Source organism: Aquarana catesbeiana, linkage group LG05 (assembly GCF_042186555.1).
Source record: "Aquarana catesbeiana isolate 2022-GZ linkage group LG05, ASM4218655v1, whole genome shotgun sequence".
Taxonomy (NCBI): domain Eukaryota; kingdom Metazoa; phylum Chordata; class Amphibia; order Anura; family Ranidae; genus Aquarana; species Aquarana catesbeiana.
In genome coordinates this window covers 247789447-247806087 of record NC_133328.1, presented here as the reverse complement: position 1 = coordinate 247806087, position 16641 = coordinate 247789447, and the positions used below count along the sequence as shown (strand labels likewise).

The following is a 16641-nucleotide window of genomic DNA, read 5'->3' as shown; positions in this document are numbered from 1 at the left end:
TTTTTTACCAAAAATCCTTTTGAAGGTTGTAGTTTATTCCAATAGTCTCTGAATTTGTGTTACTTAAGTACTAGAAATGTTATGACAAGTACAAAAATACCATATATACTGTATAGGCCTGGTAAATTTTGTACCGTTGTTAACAAGATAGAAAGTATAGGGAAATCCAAAATTGTAGAGTTGTCATTAGAACAAGAGATGAGGGTAGATCTTACAATGGAAACAAATGTGGTGATAGCTGCGGAATTTAAAAATTCCTCTTGCTTTGGGAGATCCTCTGCTGTGAGAATTTTTCTTCACTTACGGTTGCATCTTTAGGACAGGAAGTAAAGTAAACTTTTCTCAACAGGGCACAGAAAGCAATACGTAACTTATTAGGGGTTTCCTACTCTATCCAAAGCTAAATGTAAAAGAACTAATAATAAATGCCGGTGAAAGTCCCTGTGTACGTTTAGGAAGCTATTGCTTAGTCTGCCATTACAGACTGTGATTTAAGCGAAAGGTAGACATAACCAAATTTATTGGAAATCCGTATAGTATGGTATTTTGAAAGTAAAATAAAATGGATTGAAAATTGGAAAATGGACTTTATAGGCACACGCATAGAATTTGTCAAAATAAATTGAAGTTTTTAATTGGATAGAGTTAAAATCATGGTTTACAAACGTATATTTAAAAAAGAAAACATGTTATGTAACCCCAAAGACTCAAATAACACCTCCAAATGATATATTAATCTGGATAGGTGCAATATTGAAGATAACCAGTAGCAGCATCAAATGGAAATGAGGTGCATGGAGTAGTTTAGTCACAGTATGAGGTCACACAGAGAAATCCCTCTACATGTTACGCGCACACTTGCGCTTCAGGAGCTCGCAGATCTGATAGATGTAAAATAACATCAAATAAGTATATCATAATATCCAATACATAAAACAAAAACAATATAAACAATGAGATAGTCATTTTAGTAAAATCCAGCAGAGTAGAGTCCCAAGTCCGGTGACCACTAGGGGGCAGGAAACAGAACCCTCCCATGTATGTATGTATGTATGTATGTATGTGTGTATATATATATATATATATATATATATATATATATATATATATATATATATATATATATAAAGATCTAATATAAGCCAGGGAATATGTATATGACAAATCAGATATCGCATACTGTATTACACCAAAGTAAATACTTTACATAATACACAGTCATACACAGTTTTTATGCTGTGTTATTTAGAAGCCTTCTTATTATGTAAGTATTTACGTAATGAGGAGGAAGAACCTCCCAGAAGAAAGTTAACACTTTTAGCCAACACATCTCTTGTGAACACGTGTGCTTTAAAATAATGGTCCCCAAACTTTTGGGTACCAGGGGCTTGTTCATGGAAGAGGATTATTTTTTATTTTTTTTATTTTTTTACAGACCGGAGGGTGGTGTTAGCGCTTCAGTCAATCTGACACCACGTCGATAATAGTGTCAGGTTGATTGATGCACATAACATTATTTCTATTATATTGTAACATATATCAACTCACTATAGCTTGTCGCCTGCCACCAGATGCAGCTTGTCACTTGCCACTGTAGCCTGCCAGATGCAGCTTCGTCAGCGTTTGCAGTGAGTTAACTTTACTAAAGTAAAACCTCTTGCAACCTTGCCCTCTCTCCAGTGCTACCGCCTCAGCAGGCATCTGGCTGCATTCGATTCTTAATGAGCGGGGTACCTAAAACTGGCAAATGCACAGTTAACAGTAGGGTTCTGCTTCTATGACAATCTCGTGGGCTGCTGATCTCAGAGGAGGTGGACCCTACGGTGGTGATGTGGGCAGTGATCCCAGGGCTGAATATAAACAATAAGCCAGGTTTCTTCTCCCCGGCCACTCTCATCCTTCAGTGCGGCCCAGTCTCAAGCAGGCTACGGACTGGCACCAGTCCACAGCTCTGGGGTTGGGGACCTCTGCTTTAAAAGAAAAAAATTGAATATACCCAATAGTATGTGGGTCATTTGTTTTTTGTTTTTTTTTTTTAACCAAAGTTCTTGTTTTTAATTGTAGGTTATCACTTTGTTCCTGCATCAGAGCACTTATTACGAGAGAGAATACTTTCACAATTCTTGTACTGGCTGATGGACACTTATGTTGTTCAGCTATTAAAGGCATTTTTTTACATCACTGAAACAATGTTTCAGAAAAACAAGCTTTTTTTTTACAGAAAATGTATCTGGAGACAACTTCAAACCATTGGAATTTGGTAAGATTTTACTTTATAATTTGTATGTAATTACATTTTATTTAAACATCTTGGACCAGGGTCTTGACTGAAACAGATATTAGCAGATGCACTTCAGCTTAGTTAATGCGATGACATAAATCCTCTGATAGTATCACACACTAACCCACTAATTTTCTCTCAGCATTTATGGTGGGGGGGGCGTGCTTCATACTTCTGCGTACAGTGGATATAAAAGGTCTACACAACCCTGTTAAAATGTCAGGTTTCTGTGATATAAAAACAAACTAAAATCTTTTAGGGGAAAAATAAAATAATGTGGTTGCATAAGTGTGCACACCCTCATGTAGCTGTGTTAAGAATTAAGCATTCACATTAAAACTCATGTTAAATAGGAGTCAGTACACACCTGCCATCATTTTAAGGTGCCTCTGATTAACCCAAAATAAAGTTCAGCTGTTCTAGTAGGTCTTTCCTGACATTTTGATAGTTGCATCTTGCAGCAAAATCCATGGTCCGCAGAGAGCTTCCAAATCATCATAGGGATCTCATTGTTTAAAAGGTATCGGTCAGGAGAAAGGTACAAAAAAATTTCCAAGGCATTAGATATACCATGAAACACAGTGAAGTCCTCATCAAGTGGAGAAAATATGGCACAAGAGTGATATTACCAAGAACTGGACGTTCCTCCAAAATTGTTGAAAAGACGAGAAGAAAACTGGTCAGGGAGGCTGCCAAGAGGCCTACAGCAACATTAAAGGAGCTGCAGGAATATCTGGCAAGTACTGGCTGTGTGGTACTGTTAAAATACTGTTATTATGGTATTTATATCGATATTCTGTAAATTATATTGATGAGGAAAGTTCAGTTCTAGTGTAAAAACTTAAAAATGGATTTAATAATAAAATAGCAAAATATTACAAGAACAATATCAAAATGTAGAATGTAAAAATAACACCAATAATGTTTTATATTCTTAAGATGAAGATTTAATCAGATGTGTGTGAAGGTGTGCCAGCTTCCTTCAGTGTCTCTTGGTGTGTGCGTCCGGCAAACCTTTTGTTCAAAAGCTTTTACTCCACAAATCAAACCCATGAAAATACCTCCCACCTTCCAAAAAAAAGGTTTGGTTTGTCTTATAGTTCCACAGACTTAGTGGCAAATGGTTTTCTAACTTTCAGTCTAACGCCAGATGTTGAAATACAACACACTCTCTATTCACATCATTCCATGGGGATGGGCAAGAAGAGCTATGTGTAAAGTTTAAGTATAGGATATAACTTCTTTAACATCTAAATAAAATGCTACATAAATCAGAATGTATATTATATTAATTGAAAACCTAATGTTATTATTAATATCCTAATCAAGAAATATTGTAGTATAAAGAACTTATAATTTTAACTAAAACATTAACGTTTACATCTTAAGAAATGTGAAACCTTTCTTCTCCATCTGTGATGAGGAAGGTGAGGCAAACCAACTCAAAATTCCTAACACATGTTGGCTCTCCATAGAAATGTTTGTTTTACAAGTATAAGAGTTTATATAATATCACTTGTTCCATAACTAAAAGAAAGATATATATATATATACACACACACACGTCAATTATTCTGTAAACTTCTAATCCATTCATTATATTGTTGATGTATATTAGATTAAAGAAACTTTCTAATGGGTACATGTGACAACAATCTCCCGTATTCTTCATATGTCTGGGCTATGGGGAAGAGTGACAAGACGAAAACCTTTTCTTATGAAGAAAAACATTCAAGTCTGGCTAAATTTTGCAAAAGCATGTGGGAAAATGTGTCCTGGTCTGATGAAACCAAGTTTGAACTTTTTGGCCATAATTCCAAAAGATATGTTTGGCGCAAAAACACTGCACATCACCAAAAGAACATCATACCCACAGTGAGGCATGGTGGTGGCAGCATCATGCTTTGGGACTGTTTTTCTTCAGTTGGAACAGGGGTCTTAGTCAAGGTAGAGGGAATTATGAACCATTCCAAATACCAGCCAATATTGGCACAAAACCTTCAGGCTTCTGCTAGAAAGCTGAACATGAAGAGGAACTTCATCTTTCAGCATGATAACGACCCAAAGCATACATCCAAATCAAAGGAATGGCTTCACCAGAAGCTTAAAGTTTTGTAATGGCCCAGCCAGAGCCCAGACCTGAATCCAATTTGAAAATCTGTGGGGTGATCTGAAGAGGGCTGTGCACAGGTGATGCCCTCGCAATCTGACAGATTTGGAGTGTTTTTGCAAAGAAGAGTGGGCAAATATTGTCAAGTCCAGATGTGCCATGCTCATACCCAAAATGACTGAGTGCTGTAATAAAATCAAAAAATCTAAAGGTGATTCAACAAAGTATTAGTTTAAGGGTGTGCACACTTATGCAACCATAGGATTTTAGTTTTACTTCCCTCCACCTAAAAGATTTCAGTTTGTTGTTCAACCATTAAAGGTGAAAAAAAGTTCAGCAATTATTTATCTTTAGTAAAAAGAAAAAAACCAAAGCACCAAAAAAATCTAAATATTGATATGAGTAAGTGATAATATGAAAATTGACAGCTGCAGTGAATAAAACTGCAAGTGCAAAATGATACTAGTAAAAAAAAATAAATATACCGCGCTAAGTGCCAAAAATGTTAAATATCACATTTGAAACCGATGTTGACGTAAAAGTCCCATGCAGATAGGTTGTTGCAAACATCAATAACCTTGAAGCAATAAAAGTTCCAAATCCCAAGTAAAGTGCTCGTGCTCTACAAAGTGGATAGGAATCTGTGCTTGATATGTGCTCACAAGACGGTGCCCCCACATAGATGTGAACTCACCCCTCCATGTGGACCAACTATTTCTAGTTTGGTCACACACGCATGTGGGGCAGTCCCCGTGGATTTTCTATGGGCTTATGTTGTTTAAGATAGTTGTTTCCTCATATGAATGGATGTAATAAAGAGTGCCTCATTCCTCTATGTACTAGCGATGCTTGGGGTAGATGTTCCTCATAAAAATGACAGAAAAAGTCTCATTGCGCAGCAACGTTTAAAACATTTATTCCAGGTAGAAAAAACATGGTATTAGACTTGCATGTAAGGGTGCCTAAAAGCCTGGCACCTGGTGTAAACAGCAGATAAGTTCCCAGGAAATCTGTCCATAAACAGTGGTAAGCTGCCGCCGCGGTATACTGGTTGATTTCTGGGACCGGAAGTGTGTCGTGATGATGTGATAAAGCGGACCAACCTCTACATGTTTCAGCCAATCAGACTGGCCGTCTTCAGGAAGTGATAAAGGTTGGTCCGCTTTATCGCATCATCACGGCAAACTTCCGGTCCCGGAAATCAACCAATATACCTCGGCGGCGGCTTACCACTGCTTATGGGCAGATTTCCTGGGAACTTATCTGCTGTTTACACCAGGTGCTAAGCTTTTAGGCACCCTTACGTGTGAGTCTAATACCATGTTTTTTTATCTGGAATAAATGTTTAAAACGTTGCTGCGCAATGAGGCTTTTTCTGTCATTTTTATGAGGAACATCTACCCCAAACATCGCTAGTACATAGAGAAATGAGGCACTCTCTTTATTACATCCATTCATATGAGGAAACAACTATCTTAAACCACATAAGCCCACAGAAAATCTATGGGGACTGCCCCACATGCGTGTGTGACCAAACTAGAAATAGTTGGTCCACTTGGAGGGGTGAGTTCACATCTATGTGGGGGCACCGTCTTGTGAGCACATGTCAAGCACGGATTCGTATCCACTTTGTAGAGTATGAGCACTTTACTTGGGATTTGTAACTTTTATTGCTTCAAGGTTAATGATGTTTGCAACAAACTATCTGCATGGGACTTTTTTAAGATTGTTTTCCAAAGCTGCATCAGTTTCAAATGTGATATTTATTTAACATTTTTGGCACTTCGTGCGGTATATTTATTTTCTTTACTAATTATTTATCTTTGTCCATTTTTTTTTTTTTTTACATCACAGAAACCTGGCATTTTAACAAGGATATGTAGGCTTTTTATATCCACTGTATATAAACTTCCTTCAGGATGTTCGACACTTGGCAGATCAAAAGGCACAACTCCTTATAGGGGCTTTGCCCCATGCATGTAGTAAAAAGGTTTAGTGCAGAATGATAGGGAACCATCAGCTCACTGTTGTATATGCGCTGCACCATCAAGTTAATGTGCGTAACAGGTGCAGCATCCCTGAAGATGCAGGCTCACCAGCTATGGTGTGGTCTCCAGGACTTAAAATTCTAACAAAAATAGAGCAGGGGGAAAGCAGGCCCCCCTGTGAAAAGAAGTCACGGGCGGACCAAGCTGCTTATCATGGGAACTTTATTATTGCACAATTCAAACAAGAATACAAAAACTAGGTACTCGCCACCATCACCTAGACTAATATTAAAATAAGACAACGTTGTCTATATAAAAGCAGCTGTGTCACATATACATCAGGCACACACACACCCCATATATACCCAAGTGAGTAGGCAGTTAGATAGGCACGTAAGTCCTGGTGACTAGCACCATCACTAAACGTACATATCCCGTCATTATTAACCATCAAGCCCCCAGCTGGGGGATAAGGGGGTCATTTATTGGGAATTCACACACTTGAAAAGTAGACCCTATAAAGAGCGATGCCACTGGGTTAACTTAGTTGACTCTTATTCCACTGGTGATAAACACTGTGTAGAAGGTGGCATATAAGCCACAAGCCATATAAGCAAGGGTAACCCAGTGAAAAAGTTTATTTAACTAGGATAGTGGGTAAAGCTCATCTGCAGGTCATGACAGAAGTGTTGTGCAATGATATAGACAGTCACAGGATCACTGGTCCACTCACCCGGCCGTTGTGGACAAGAGTCTCTAATAGCTGGAGGTGTCCCAGGTATTTCCATAGGATGCCGCCTATAAGGGGATCTTGCACTGTACATATCCTGTAATGCAGGGTGCTCAATTGCCACACGGAAGTCTAGGGAGTTCCATAGGGTACTTCTGCTGATACCGATGTAGCGTTATGAAGCCATCTAGGCACGCCGTCCTGATATCTCAGCTGGAGATGGCTCCCACTATCCTCATAGTGTGCGGTGCGTCATTTGTGACGTATATCGCCTCTCTGCCATGGTGTCTTTGCTGACTTGTTTCACCCATTTACGTGGGTTTTATCAAGGATGGGAGGGATCAGAAGCAGTTGTCTAGTTATACACTTTTTCACACAGCACAAAGTTAATTGAAGGCTGCAATTCCCACAAACGACCACTAGATGTCAACCTCCCAATTACACACCACATATTCATTCTGCTGCTAGGAAGAAGGGCTCACATAAGGCATATCATAGCAAGCAAATAGCTTTGACAGTGCTAAGGGGGATCAGGCACAGAGGAAAAAAACAGAGCCAGAGTACCAGGGTAATGAGACAGTTGGAAATACTGTAGAAGTGAAAAGGTGACATAATATACCTGTCTATGACTGGCTGCTCTATGGGTATTCCCTATCTATGATCAGAGAGGACAAATTTGTCTACCAAACCGGAATTTGTTTTTTACACAGATAGTAAGTTATTGCCCTAATTAACGTTCAAGAAAGGGCTGGAAACTGCATTCTCTATTCAGGCCCAGTTGCACAAGCGTTTTAAGCCTGAATATCCACATTTTTTCTTTTAGCAGCAGGATGGTATAGAAATTGCCTCTATGTGATGGCAAATTCAGGGTAAAAAATCCCTTTAATACTGATACCATCCGTGCTGCCTCCATGGAAATCTGCAAAATTTAATGCTAGTGGGGATGGGGACATGTCTTCTCTTCTTCTTGTCCTCCTCCTTGTTTGAATTTTTGATACTTCTTAAAGCAGAGTTCCACCCAAAAGTGGAACTTCCACCCATCTGATCCCCCCCCCCCGTGCCACAATTAGAGGGGGGTGCAGATACCTGTATTAGACTGGTATCTGCACCCACTTCCGGGAATAGACTCCCGCGGGAGTCACGCCCCCTCCCGCACCGCCCCGCTGTCTCCAGGAAAACACACAGGTCCCAGGAGATAGTGGGGACCACTTAGGACGCGCAGCGCGACTCGCGCATGCGCAGTAGGGAACCAGGAAATGAAGCCGCAACGCTTCACTTCCTTAGTCCCCCACCGAGCATGGCGGCAGCAGCCAAGAGCCGAGCTATTGCTCGGCTTCGGCTGCCGATATCGCTGGACTCCAGGACAGGTAAGTGTTATTAAAAGTCAGCAGCTGCAGTATATGTAGCTGCTGGCTTTTAATATTTTTTTTTCAGGTGGACTCCCTCTTTAAGTGTTTTCGCCAATGCGAATTTGAAATTGTCTCTTGGTTTTTCCTATATAGTACTTTTTACATGGACACTCCAGCATGTAAATCACTCTAGAGGTCTCACAGTTGACGTAATTTTTAATCTGAAAAACCACACTCCCATTCGCATCGGTGAAACTTGCAGTTTTCTCAACAAATCTACACATTTGACAGTGCCCGCATGCATACATGGAGATAGATCAGTCAGCCAGTTTGTGGTCCTTCCCCTAGTGTATTCAGAATGAACTAAGGTATCCTTAAGGTTGCGGGCCCTTCTGGCGACTAGTTGGGGACAGGGATCTACAATGTTTGTGTTTGTTACCTCACTTAACCTCTCCAGCGGCCTTAAATCATCCGCTGATCTTAGTGGTTTTGGCAATGTGCTGATAAAGTGTTTCAACTGGAGGTACCGCCATTCATTAACCACTTCCCACCTGGCCACTGCACATATATGGCCGGGTGGGTACTTCCTTCTTCTGAGTGGACGTTCAGGAACGTCCCTCAGAAGGAGGGGGATCACGCGCGTGCCTTCGCAGCTGCGCGATCCTGATGCGCTCGTGTCACCCTGACACAGCGCATCTCCAATCGGCAGGGGAGCTCTGTGATTGGCCCTCCTGATCACGTGATGGCTCTGTCCAATCAGAGCCGTCATGTGATGTAAACAGAAAGCTGGTTGCTCGGCGACCGGCTCTCCTGTCCTTACATGGAAGTTGTCAGTGAGGAGAGCAGATGGCTGCAGCCAGCCGGTGATCAGTGCGTATGAGCTGTTTTTACAGCTTTTTACACACTGATCACTGGCACAGTGTCCCCAAAACACTGTCCCCACATATGTAACACTAAAATCATATGTCCCAATGATGATCATCTGCACACGTATGTCCGTGATCATCTGCACACGTATGTCCGTGATCATCTGCACACGTATGTCCGTGATCATCTGCACACGTATGTCCGTGATCATCTGCACACGTATGTCCGTGATCATCTGCACACGTATGTCCGTGATCATCTGCACACGTATGTCCGTGATCATCTGCACACGTATGTCCGTGATCACACAAACCAATTATACACTTAACAGGATTTTTTTTTTACCAAAGACATGTAGCAGAATACATTTTGGCTTAAAGGGGTTGTAAAGGTAATTTTTTTTTTTTTTTTAAATAACAAACATGTTATACTTACCTTCACTGTGCAGCTCGTTCTGCACAGAGTGGCCCCGAACCTGGTCTTCTGGGGTCCCTCGGCGGCTGTTTAAGCTCCTCCCCGCAAGCATTTACCACCTTAATGCGAGCTCCCTCGCATGGTGGTGAGTGCTTGCGGGCGCGCTCCCGTGATACAGCCGGCGGCTATAGCATAGAATGCATTAAGGTGAAAAAATTTTTACCTTTACAACCCCTTTAAATTTATGACAAAATTAGATTTTATTTGATTTATTTTAAAACAGAAAGTTCCGCTCTTTTTTTTGCTTATATCGCAAAAAATAAAAAATTGATTTGTGAATACCACCAAAAGAAAGCTCTATTTGTGTGAACAAAATGATAAAAATTTCATTTGGGTACAGTGTAGCATGACCACGCAATTCTTATAGAAATTGCAAGAGCTCTGAAAGATGAAAATTGGTCTGGGAAGGAAGGGGGTGAAAGTGCCCAGTATTGTAATGGTTAATCACCATCAAATCTGTTTTGTGTTTTAGTTCCTGAATGGTGCATATTTTCCCTTTTTTCCATTATATCTTTGATTTGTGCCCTTTCGTTTTTTTATCCAAGCCCCATCTTTCCCTTTTCCCTGTGGAAAATAATTAGTGTCTTTTATAGGTGTTAGTGGTGAGTTATATTCCCATTTTCCTTGTTTTATGTATTAAATCCCAGATTCTTAAAACGTTTCGTGTCATAGCATGTGTGCTCTCCCCCAGTGCTCTATATTAAGGTGGGATCCATATAATTCCACCCAGCCGAGTTTCGCTCAAGGTGTTCTCAATTTGTACCAACGTTCTCAATTTGTACCCACCTTTTCTTTTGTTTACTCCATTACTCGTGATATTAATACTGCTTTATAATATTTTTTGATGTCTGGTACTTTTAAGCTACTCTTCATTTTATCTCTCTTTAATATTGAGAGTGAGATTCTTGGTTTCCTATTCTGCCATATGAACTTAGTTATTATATTTTCCAGTGTTTTAAAATATGTCTGCGGTAGAGAGATAGGCATCATTTGAAATTTATACAAAATTTTTGGGACTATTATCTTTAGAATATTTATTCTTCCTATCCATGAGTGATATCCTCCTCCTATTTTCCTTAGTTCCTCTTTTATTTCATCTAATAATGAAATGTAATTTGCCTGGTATAATCTCCCTAAAGATGACGTCAGTCTTATTCCCAAGTATGTTAACTCTGTCTTCCATGTAAATTTAAATTCTTGCTGGAAACCCCATTCTTCTTCTTTCTTTATATTTATATTTAAAATCTCTGACTTAGTGGGGTTTATTTTTAAGTTTGACAAGTCACCATAGACTTTCAAAGTCTTCATTAAATTAGGCATTGTGATCCTAGGATTGGAGACATAAAACAATACATCGTCAGCATATGCTGCTATTTCATGTTCTTTCCCTCCGATCTTGAACCCCCTATATCTAGATTATGTCTTATTGTTGCTAGTAAACGTTCTAGTGATAGCACAAACAGAGGAGACGGGGCACCCTTGTCTTGTTCCATTGAACATTTCGAAAGGGGGTGATAGATTTCCATTGACCTTTTACTTTTGCAGTGGGATGTTTTGTATAGTACCCTGATCCATTGGAGCATCCTTGGGCCTATCCCCATAGCCTCTAGGGTTTTCATCATGAATCCCCAGTCTACCCTGTCGAACGCTTTTTCTGCGTCGACCGACAAGAGTAGACCGGGGTCCTGTCCCTCTCTGATTTTCTGAAGCAAAAGCAATGTTTTCACACCATTGTCTCTTCCTTCCCTACCAGGGATAAACCCCACTTGGTCCGCATGCACCAAGTTGGTTATCAGATCCTTCATTCTAGTTTGATGATTGTAATTGAGGCCAGCAGCGCTTCCCTTCCCATTTCATAGTTTACCCCTAATCCATTCACGTATGAGCATAGGTTAGGGACCAATTTTTCCTTACATTTTTTATAATACAGGCTCGTAAACCCGTCTGGTCCTGGGCTCTTACCCGCCGCCGAGCCTTTTAGGGCTATAATAATCTCCTCCTCCGTTATGGGTCTTTCCAACCAAGAAGTCTTCTCTTCCACTACTTGGGGCAATCTAGCATTTTTTAAATACTCTTTAATCTTTTCGGATTCACTGTATCCTGTTGACCATTAGGTTTTATTGAATACAATGACCCATAGTACTTCTGAAACACTTTCGCTATCTCTGTTGTTGAGAATACCATCTCCCCAGTTCTATTTTGTTTTTTTTTTTCTATATAATTTAAGGTTTTTTTTCTTCTTCAAGGCTCTTGCTAGATGCTTCCCCATTTTATTTCCCCATATATATCTCTCTTTTGCAATTCAATTAAAGTCCTTTCTCATCTCTTGTTCTAGGAGGTCTTTTAATTCGTTCCTTTTTATCACTAGGTCTTGAAGCCCCTCACCTTTTTTTCCCTATTTTATGCCCTTGCTCTAATTCATGAATTTCTTTTATAAGTGCTTCCTTCCTTTTTTCCCCTCGATCCTATCCCTATCAGAATTTCCCTGATATATGCTTTATGTGCCTCCCAAAGGGTGGCCTCCGTTACATCTTTTGTATCGTTTGTTATGAAATATTGTTATATTTCCTCTCTTATTTTTTTTTTTTTTCCACTACCATATCGTGTTAATTCTTCATTTAATCTCCATGTATTTGTTAGTTTTTGGGCCCCTGATATCTTCATTTCCATACTAACTGGGGAATGATCTGACCATGTTATTTCAATATTCGTCTTAGTCACCTGTTCTATCAACCTATGCTCGACCATAATATAATCGATCCTTAAATACGTCGCGTGAACAGGCGAGTAGAATGTATAATCCTGCGTCTTAGGATGATGGACTCTCCATATGTCCAGTAATGGACACTGGAACAATTTCTTTTTAATTATTTTCAATTGACTGTTCCTAGTCCCCTGCGCACGCAATGTACTGTCCATACTTGGGTCCAAGCAAAAATTAAAATCACCTGTAATAATCTCGATCCCCTTTATAAAATCCACTAACTTCCCCAAAACCTGCCTCAGATAAGTTGTTGGATTCTTATTGGGAGAATAAATATTTGCCAAAGTACATTCCATTTCAGAGTTTTCCTTTTAGGCATAGGTACCGACCCTCTGGGTCTGTCATCCTTTCTTCTAATATTCACCACCCCCTTTGCTCTTCTAGTTGTAGAGTCCCCATAGAACCATGTTGGATGATCTTTCGATAACAACTTTACGTTCGTATCATGGGAAATATTTGTCTCCTGAAGGAATACTACCCCCGCTTTATGCCGTTTCATCTCCCTTAATATCTTACGTCTCTTTGCTGGTGTATTAAGCCCACGGACATTGTATGTTAGGAATTTTATTGATGTCATCTTATCGTTATAACCTCTTCTAGGCTCTATGGAACTCCCCTTTGGGAGAGGCTAAGACTAGTCCATTCAATATAGCTGACGGAGTTAGAGATTTCCGGGGACCCCCCCTTCCCTGTCCCTCCCCCTCCCACCCTCCCTTTTTTTCCCACCCCTCCCCCCTCCTTCATCCACCTTCCCCTCCCTTTTTGGCCCTATTCTGGCCCTTGAACCACAGGTGGGCCTATATCTAGTCTCACCTATGATTCCCTTAAGCTGGGGTGAGACTCTGCCAAGTTACCCATCCCACCCCCCATTCAGTCTCTGGGGACTTCTTAATTTTTACTTTTTCTCTTTTCTCTTTTCTTTTTTTCTTTCCCCCTTTCCCTTTCTGTCTTTATCCCCAGGTCTCTAGGTTTTTAGGTCTTCTTTGCGGCTCTGTGATTTTTTTCATCTTTCTTCTGTGGTATTCTTGCTTCCTCTGACCATCCTGGTATAACTGGCACTTGTAAGTCCAATTTATTGCAGAATTCTTGTAGGTCTTCTGTAAACCTTAGAATCGTTGATCTTCCATCCTTCTGTCCCACTAAACATGCTGGCAAACCCCAACTGTACTTAATGTTTTTTATTCGCAATTGCTCAAGTAAAGGTCTAAGGAGTCTTCGTCTAGCCAATGTTTCTGGTGCTAGGTCTGCAAATCCCTCATATTTTAATGGTGGGCGTCCTCTCATTTTCCCCCATATTCGTGTTCTTTCTTCATATAGTTGAAATCTCACTATGACATCTCGAGGTAGGTCTGCCGATTTATATTTTGAGGTTTTCTAATTCTTTGTACTCTTTCTATCTTAAGGCCGCCCCCCCCCCCCCGTATCACAGAGCGGGTTAAATATTTTATTCATTATTTTCCTTAAGTCTTCCCCACCTTCTTCTGATAAGGCGCGAATCCTCAGGTTTTTTGTTCGGTTTTGGTTCTCCTGGTTTTCTAGTTTATATAATATTGCCCTCTGATCAACTTGCATTCCTTTAACTTGTTCTTTCAATTTTATTAGCTCCTGTGCTTGTCTATCCATTTTCTCCTCAGTCTCTTCCACCCGCACTAACAGCTGACCTAAGGTGGTCTGTAATGTAGATATTTCTGTTTTGATGGAGTTCTCAAGTCTTGTAAACATCTCTGTCATTTCCATTTTTGTTGACAGTTGAGATCCCGCTCCTTGTTCTTCCATTTTGCTTATCTCCAGTTCACTTTCTGTACTGATGTCTTCTCTGGATTGGTCTATGATCACTCCTTTCTTTTTTCCGGGGTCTTTCTTCTTATCTTTATTATCCCTATTCACTTGTTGTTTATCTGGCCCTGGACTCTTGGGGCGCCCGTCCTTTGTCAGATATTTTTTGATTGTACTGGTGTTTGCATTTTCTTTTGGGGTTTTAGGTTCATTGCCTTTTAAAGATCTACCTCTCATTGTATTTTTTTTCTTTTATCACTTTCAGTTTCCCCAGTTTTATTTACAGCTTAAGTCGCCTTTTCTAGGTACCTTATAACTGTATAACTATCAGGCCTCAGTCTTTTTTTTCTTTGGGAGTCACAGACCATCCATGTAGTAAATCCTGGGGTCTTTAAGTCCGTCCCTCTTTTCCTCTTACTCTATATCCCCCTCTTATTTTCCCCCTCCGCCGTCGGGCTAATAAACGCCAGTCGCCCAGTTCTATGAGGGGTTTTTTGGGCAACCAGGGAAACACCTTATCTAAGTCCACTCCGGAACAGTTCTTCATAGAGTTTCCCTGGCAACCTCTTTGTCTTAGTCCCCAGGTGAGAAGGATATGTTAATATATAGCCACCGAGGGAAGGAAAGTCAATATCAGATATATGTGATTCCCAGATCCTTCAAGAAGGAAACACAAGGCACTCAGTTTCATAGACAGTACATAGGTAGGTTACAATTTCCTAGACAGTTCATTGGCAAGTTCAACCACAGTTCTTTCACAGTTTCCTATGCAGGACATATACCAACATCATAGAAGAGTTATGTGTTATTTTCATGGACAGTTCATCAACATTTTCCTAGGCCCATTTTTATGCTGTTTTTAAAAGCACAGGAGGTAGAGGTAAAAAAAGAAAAAAAACAAAAGGATATACAGCCACCAGGCATGTAGATCAGACCCAGATAAATTTGATTATTCCAGCTGCTCCATTCCCCATGCCCTTCAAAAACAGATCACTAGGCATTCACAGTTTTATAGACAGTTCAAGGGCGATTACACACTTAGTTCTTTACCAGTTTCCTAGGCAGTTTATAAACGAATTCAGAGCAGTTAATTCACTGTTTTCTGTGCAATTCATATACCAACTTCAAGGAAAAATGATGTTCTATTTTCATGGGCAGCGATTTTCTAGGCACATCTTTATGCCGATTTCAAAAGGTATAGGAAAACGCTCCCCAGGTCCTCAAAGTTACATAGACAGTACAAGGGCAACTTCAGCGTTAGATCTTTACCAATTTCCTAGGCAATTCATAGGCAGATTCAAGACAGATCATTCACTGCTTCCCATGCAATTCGTGTACATACTGAACTGCTGTTCAGATGTCTGCCTTTCTCTCCATTTCTCTCCCCCCATCCTTCAGCTCCTCATTAGCTTGCAAAAGGCTCCATGTCTTTATTCCCCATTCCACTCACCCTTCTCCACTTCTGATCGTATGCAGCTGGTGGGGATCTCCTGGGGAACTGTCTAACAAATCCTCCGCTCTGTTTTATTCTCTGGGCCGTTCAGTGTATGCTGTTATGGCAGGGAGATTAGCAGGGATTTGCAGCTCAGGGTTCCGTTCCATTCGCATGCTGTCCCGCTGTTAGCCTGAGCCGCCGTACAGACCACTGACTTGAGGTGTTAGCAGAGGACAGCGAGGGTCAGGGCTGTCTGGAAAGCTAGCATCACAGCCTCTCATGCTGTGGATCTCATGCTGGCTCTTCTGTTCACCCTCTCATGCTCCTGCTTGGCGCCATGCTCAGGCCACGCCCCCAGTACCGGAGCTTCCCATCCTCACCTCCTACTCCTCCTCGTGAGTGCTAAAATATTCTGTACACAAACTTTTTTTTCTTAATGATACCCTCTTGCCTTCCCTAATATTTTCATTTTTTTTTTTTAAATGCAGATAATAGATCCTGGGAGAGCCTCATGTGGGTAGAAGAATCTTATAATCGGCTTGTTTTAGGTAGTCTTTCAATAAAATAATTACATGAAAGGATAGTTTTCATGTAAGCTTCTATTGAATTGTGGAAAATAATTTGTAATGTAATTTCAGTGCTCATGTTACAAATCGAATGTGTGTGCTGTGACCATAGATCAACTTTAACCCTTTCACACCTCTCAATAATCATATTAGACCTGAAGATTACATAAAACCTCACAAAATATTATATATTTTTGGAAAGCAGACACCCTAGAGAATTAAATGGTGGCAGTTTAATCATATAATATTAGTGCAACGGTATAGGAAATAAAATTTAAGTAAAAAAGTTCATTTTTTAAAA

The 16641-nt window shown here is 40.3% G+C and overlaps 1 protein-coding gene across 7 annotated transcripts in view; it reads left to right on the top strand.

The window, feature by feature from the left end:
• TERT (telomerase reverse transcriptase) overlaps nucleotides 1-16641 on the top strand; it is a 501506-nt gene that overhangs the window by 48316 nt on the left and 436549 nt on the right. For all 7 annotated transcript variants that reach the window (XR_012244450.1, XR_012244451.1, XR_012244449.1 and 4 more), the window contains exon 3: nucleotides 2065-2260. Coding sequence is in view for 3 of the 7 variants with exons in the window: in XM_073630686.1 (XP_073486787.1) it covers nucleotides 2065-2260 (196 nt within the window). In the remaining 4 variants the exon portion in view is untranslated. The remainder of the gene's footprint in view (nucleotides 1-2064; nucleotides 2261-16641) is intronic.